Below are 6,093 nucleotides of genomic sequence, written 5' to 3'. Positions count from 1 at the left end.
TAGCTATAAACCCTGTAAGTTTACAGCTTTGATACTGCGTCTGACTGGGTGGAACATCTGGTTAGTCATATGTCTGGAGCCAAAAGAGTATGTTTCTGCTTATTGTTCAGAAATATAACTGAAGAGAAGTGAAGGGGTTAAAGCTGAAGTATGTGACAAAAGGAAAAAAATGCATTGCTGTTTTGCTGCAAAAATTGGTGTTCAAAGGTACTTCTCCATTCCTAATGCAAAATAGCTTGCAATTAAAGGAAGAGGGAAAAGCATGCTTAGGTAGTAAGCACAGTGGGGTTGGATCAAGGGTTGGACTTGATGATCTCAGAGGTCTCTTCCAACCCAGTTAATTCTATGATTCTATGATTCTAGGTAGAGCAGAAGTTTGAAATTTGAAAAAAAAAAAAAATCTATCAGATTTTTATTTCATGAAGCCATTGTCAAAGAGAAGCCCTTGACTGAGTCTTAAATCCTTCAGCAAAGCATGTATGACATCAGCAAGTGAAGTGAGCAGCTATGATGCCTGTCTGTTGAGAACTGAAACTAGGTGACAAAAATACCTCTGAATAGATCCCAAAGCACAAGAACAAAGTAAAATCAATTTCCCTTTCATATCTTTATTGCACTGAAACCCCCACAAAAAAAAACACCTGTTCCTTCACCTTAACAGTTAATACACATTTCTATTTTTGGCACCTTTGTACCCCTTTGCTTTCCTGCAGTTCTGTGTATCTCATATTTGAACTGCTGCTGCTTCTGTTGCATGCTGGCAAATCGAAGAGAACCAAAGAGTTAAATTTCAGAACAGGAGAAGAGGAGGTGAGCTGTCTGCTACAGTAGTTTACTGCAGCTTCCTTTCATACTGACACATATGTAGTTTGTGGTGACAGTGCTAAAGAACTGCAGACAGGCACTTAGCAGACTGGATGTGAGCTGGATGCAAAGATGCCTCACCCTGGACTTCCTGCTGGCAGTATGTAAATACACCTGCAGACTGGCCACACTGGGTGGTTTGTTTTTTTGTTGGTTTTTTTTTTTTTTTTTTTCAGAAGGCAGCATGAGAGGACCTGACAAAGCAAGAGAATAGTTGAGACCTTAACCAGCATTAGATCTGTGTCTCAGTTGTGGGGGAAGTTTTTTGGTTTTGGTTTTTTGGCTTGGATTTTTTTTTTTTTTTTTGGTGTGTTTGCTGCATATTCAGACTGAAATCTTCATCACTACAATGTTTGCCTCTATCTGGTATGCCAAGAAGCTGGGACGCAGGTTTGTGCATAACGCCAGGAAAGCAAAAGCAGAGAAGGTACGTTCCTAGTGGGAATATAAAGCCTTATGTCTCATGCAAGCTGCCTGCTGGCATCCTGTCGTGTGTCTGCTTAGCTCTTTTAAATACCATGAAAAACGACATAGTGCTATTCCTGATTTCATGCAAGAGTCCTTCAATACTTTGCATGTTATTCAATACCGAGGAGAAGATCCTTTCAGAAGTCTTTATGCCCTCTTTTATTTGTTTTGGTTTTGTTTTTTTTTCCCCCAAGATAAACAGCTGTTCATCTGGTATGTTGTGTGTTAAAGGACCACTTTAGTGAACTTGTTGCTGTGCTGCATTATTTTTTCTAGTACCATATTACGCTCTTAAACAACCGTTGGTTGTTTGCTGCTTGAATATTTTTTCTAGTGTGGGACCAATAAGGATGTAATAACATGTTAAGCATTTATAATGTTTGGGAATTTTGTTTCATGGTACTTGTTGAAACTGGGCTTCAGCATGCATCCTTTTTATTAAAAAATATATAGGTATGTAAAACTGGTCAGTACTATCTTTCAGTATTTTTCTCCTCATAAAATTGAACTGTGTTTAACCAATTGTTTTCTGGAACAGAAAAGGTTCTGCAGGTAAGATTCTTCTCTCCATGGGCGAAACTTAAATAGTTTTAGATTTTGCAGTAATAATAATTAGGGGATATCAAGACAATTGCCTTATGTTCTACGTATGGAAAGCATTTAGTTAGTAGACCTGCATTCTCTTTTTGTCTACATTAACATACAAACCATTTTCAAAATGGGACTAATTCCACTTTTATAAACTCAGCTTTAGATTGGGGGAGAAAAAACCTTCAATGTAATGTGATAAAGTTACCTCATTAGTCTGGTAATGATGCCTTCCTCTTTTTTTTTTGATGTAGATGCTGTCTTTGATGTAGTCAAAGACTTTCTAAATGGGTTGCTTTATTATTTCTTTGGTATGTTTTATGCTATGTAATACAGCCACCAATCCACTAACTATTCTCTACCTGAACTCCTCTGTAACTGGAAAAGCTCTTTATCTACAGAAAATCATCATCAAAATATATTTTATTTGTGGTTGGGGAAGAGAGAATGGGGATAGATTTGGGATTTTTTGCTAAATATTCCTAGTGGTTAAAAAGGTACTCTGTGATAATTTTGAAATTTAAATATGCAAGTCATTGGGAAGTTATTTGAATAATAGTCATTTAAATATTTCATATAATATATACAACGGGAAATAGAAATGCAGATGTCTTTACATGGAAATGTCAAACTTTCTTTGTCATTAATCATATTTCCGTAAAGAGGGCATCTTGTAAACTCTCCTGCTGTCTGCATGTTGCTATGGGAGGAGAAAAAGTTACAGCCTGGATCTTCATTAGTCCTGAGGGGCTCCCTCCAGGGGAGTCTTTGCTCTCAGGCTTCCTCCAAGATGACAGAGGCAGGATGAGTGGACACATTCCACTCCTGACACAGTGGGGCTCACTCAGCAGCTTTAAAAACAGATTTAGTATGCATTGTTTAAAGTGTGTATGGTCAAAGATTTTTCCAATAACCTTGAAAATTTTCATTAAGCAGTACCTGAGTATTCACTAAGAAAATGCCTTCTCTATATAGGCTTGTAACACAGACTAAAAGAATGCTTTAACAATTTTGTCTCTTTCTCCTTGTCTTAAGATATTTGAAACATTTCTGTATAAATCTATTACAATGTTACTTGTTCAGCTCTATAGGACTTTCAAAATAACCAAGACAACTCAGGTCCATGCTATTTAAGCTTTCATAATTTTTAGAGAAAAGCTTTTTTTGAACATTGCTTGAGCATTATAATATCATATTTGTAAGGGAATTTTATTTTTGTCAGAAGACAGTATGTATGCAAAAAACCACCTTGTAAAATGTTTATTTATTGTCTTATATCAAAAATGAAAGAGGAGAAGCAACCCACAAGCAGGGCTCACTTTTAATTTTTTTTTTCCACAAATTAATGGTGTACTCCAGCAAAGGCAGAAAATCACATTCTTTGCAGAATGCTATTTCAATAAGTGCCATTGATGATTGGAAGCTGATCAACACTGACATCTTCAGTGCAATACGTTGGTAACAGGAGAACACAGATAGAAAATAGGTCTACCAAAAAGTAAAGAAAAATAACATTTAACTGCATGCCCTGTTTTATTTTTGTCTTTTATTCGTATTGTGGTTGAATAATCAAATTATTATGCAGTTTTAACTTTTTTTTTTTTTTTCTGGAAGAATAATTAGCTTTTTTTTTCCATGTGCATGATTTGAATTGAATATTGTTTTTTTAATGTGCTTTTGGAGGTAGCAACATACACCAATAATTTCTAATAGCATATGTGTGCAAGAAGATTTTCTTGGAGTTAAGATCTGGATAGTGGGGATTAGAAGAGTATGGCTCCATAAGAGATTTTTCTTTTATGCTTTACTTCTTTGAATGAGTACAGGTCTAGAATTTTTTTAAGAGGTTTTTTCTAAGAAACAGAAATTTTGTATGAGCCTATTTGTTTTCTTAGGATGAGGAGGAAAGTTGGGGGGGGGTCACATGACAGAAGAGGGTTATAACATGGACTGATGTGGGCACACATACATATGCACAACCTGACAGTGTAGCTCCTCAAAATGTCAGAACTCTCAGCCTGAATTGTGCAGAGAGAGGACTTGAACTTGGAGCTCTCAGGTGTCTCTTTAGGGAAGCAGAGTTTCCAAGGTGCCAAGCAGTTCCAGGGGGTGCACACAAAGGCAAGGGGAAGGAAGGTGTCCCTGCCCATGCAGTGGGAGAGGAGCGTAACCAGATGATCTTTTAAGTTCCCTTCCAACCCAAACTGTAATATGGTTATATGGTGAGTGGGGAAGTCCTTGGTGAAAAGAGCTAAGGTGGCATTAATGTGGCAGCATGGTGCTCCCCTATGCATGCTCTGCACCTGCATGAGGATGTCTGGTTGTGGTGATATGGGTGGGCTTGGCCCCCAATATCTCCAGAGCTACCCATCTTTTTCAAAGCTGGAGTTTCCTCCCCTATCCCTCCCACCTCACTGTACCTTCCCGCTCCTCATATGATTGCCATCTGATTATGGCAATCTCTGCTCAGGGAGAGCTGGCATACAAATTTTCCCAAAATGAGTCGGACCTGCTTGTTCTTGGTACTTTGTGACTGCAGCATTGCAGCTGAGGACTAGGAGCTCTCAGGACCCAAGGCTTGGCCTGTGCTGGAGAAGTGATTTTGAGCCTTGTGGAAAGGCAAAGGGTACTAGTAAGCAGCCAAGAGTTGGGAGACCATAGGGAGGAGGTGGTTTGTTTTTTGTTTTTTTTTTTCCCCCCACTAAGATCTATGGTAGCTCCTGGGCTTTTTTTCTGATTTCCCTAACCAGTGCCTGCTGTTGAGTGCAGCACTGCAGCTTCTGCCCTGCCCTTACAGTATTTGCTTCCCCTCCAGCCTGACGTCTTGGAGGGGCTGTGGTTGGATGAGTTGGGTCCTGTGGAAAGGCACTATCTCTTTGACACCCACATACAACTTGAGAGCTTCAGTGTTCTAAGCCAGGTTGGAAGGCCCTTTGAGCAACCTGGTAGGGTGGAAGGTGTCTCTGCCTGTGGCAAGGGATTTGGACTGAGATGATCTTTAAGGTCCTTTCCAACTCGAGCCATTCTAGGATTCTAGCATTCTATGACTTCCTATCAGGTATTAGGCTTCTAAACACCGGGTGTGAATTCTCACCGTTAGAATTTTTATCTGGAGAGTAAAGATGACCTCAGGGGGGAAGAGGATGACAGGCAGCCATAGGTGTGTTAAGCATGTCTTTGAAGTTTATTAGTGTGCACCAGTATTTTTATTTATGTTTTTATGATATATTAAACCCCTTTATTTTAATTCAGAACTGAAGTAAAATATTTTGAAAAACCTTAAAATTTGAAAAGTTGAACTCTTTTCTTCCAACCATTCCTGGCTAAATCTTCCTGTAAGTAGGAAAGGATAATGCCTATTAATTGCTCTTTCTGTTCTCACTTTGCCATGGAAATCTTAGGCATGTTTCTTATACTTTATTGGTTTTATTAGTATATATCCTAAACTCTTTGCAGTATATATTGCACTTTTTTATCTACAAATTCTATCTCAGTCTGGTTGTCTTGGCTTGATTGCTAGTGTTTCGCTTGCCCTCAAGTAGTGAGATATTTAGTGCACAGGGAATGTCGTCACTAATATTGCCTAAAAACAACTGAACTCCTTTCAAGTCAGCTCTGTTCTTACCTTTTTTATTAAAGTTATTAAACTGCTTTGAGTTTGTCACATGAAAGGATTGTTATGAGAGTAAACGTAATCACTTGAACATTGGAACTAAAATAACTTAAGGCAAAGATTGATGTCTTGGATTTTTCTCATTAAACCACAATCAAGAAGAAATCAAGAGATGTTAACTGCATGTGGTTATGTTACAGAAATAAGTATTCTAAATGATTGGAAGAGGTACAGAAAAGTAACTGAGCAATTAATCATGTTGGTCTGAGAGAATGAGCTAAAGAAGTGTGAAAAAGTTTCTGATAATGCTTCACTCTTTTGATAGAATTTGGCTTTCAAGGGTCAATATCAAAAGTAGGGAAAGACTTGCTGAAGTTACCATATCGTTTAATTTCAAAGGGGAAGTTCAGTCGTTGATTTTTTTGTGCTTGTTCTGACATGGAATGTATTTCAACCATGAGATCCAAATTATAAACACTGTAGGATTAGTCATGTTGGTAGGTTTTTACATCTGAAGACAACAGTCACTTTAAAAGGAGGTAGATTGTAGATTATTTTCT

At 38.0% G+C, this 6,093-nt stretch overlaps 1 protein-coding gene across 6 annotated transcripts in view; it reads left to right on the top strand.

Moving 5' to 3' along the window:
- The first annotated feature begins 854 nt into the window (after positions 1-854).
- Positions 855-6,093, top strand: part of LOC114057774 (disks large homolog 2) — a 496,327-nt gene continuing 491,088 nt past the window's right edge. For 3 of the 6 annotated variants that reach the window (XM_027884448.1, XM_027884447.1, XM_027884445.1), the window contains exon 1: positions 855-1,291. In XM_027884448.1, the coding sequence (XP_027740249.1) occupies positions 1,214-1,291 (78 nt within the window). In that variant the 5' untranslated portion in view covers positions 855-1,213. The remainder of the gene's footprint in view (positions 1,292-6,093) is intronic. The other 3 variants (XM_027884450.1, XM_027884449.1, XM_027884446.1) reach the window with 1 other exon arrangement.

Source organism: Empidonax traillii, unplaced genomic scaffold, assembly GCF_003031625.1.
Source record: "Empidonax traillii isolate 1590-97213 ecotype Southwest subspecies unplaced genomic scaffold, ASM303162v1 scaffold146:size911690, whole genome shotgun sequence".
Classification (NCBI taxonomy): Eukaryota; Metazoa; Chordata; class Aves; order Passeriformes; family Tyrannidae; genus Empidonax; species Empidonax traillii.
This window is presented reverse-complemented; position numbering and strand designations above follow the sequence as displayed.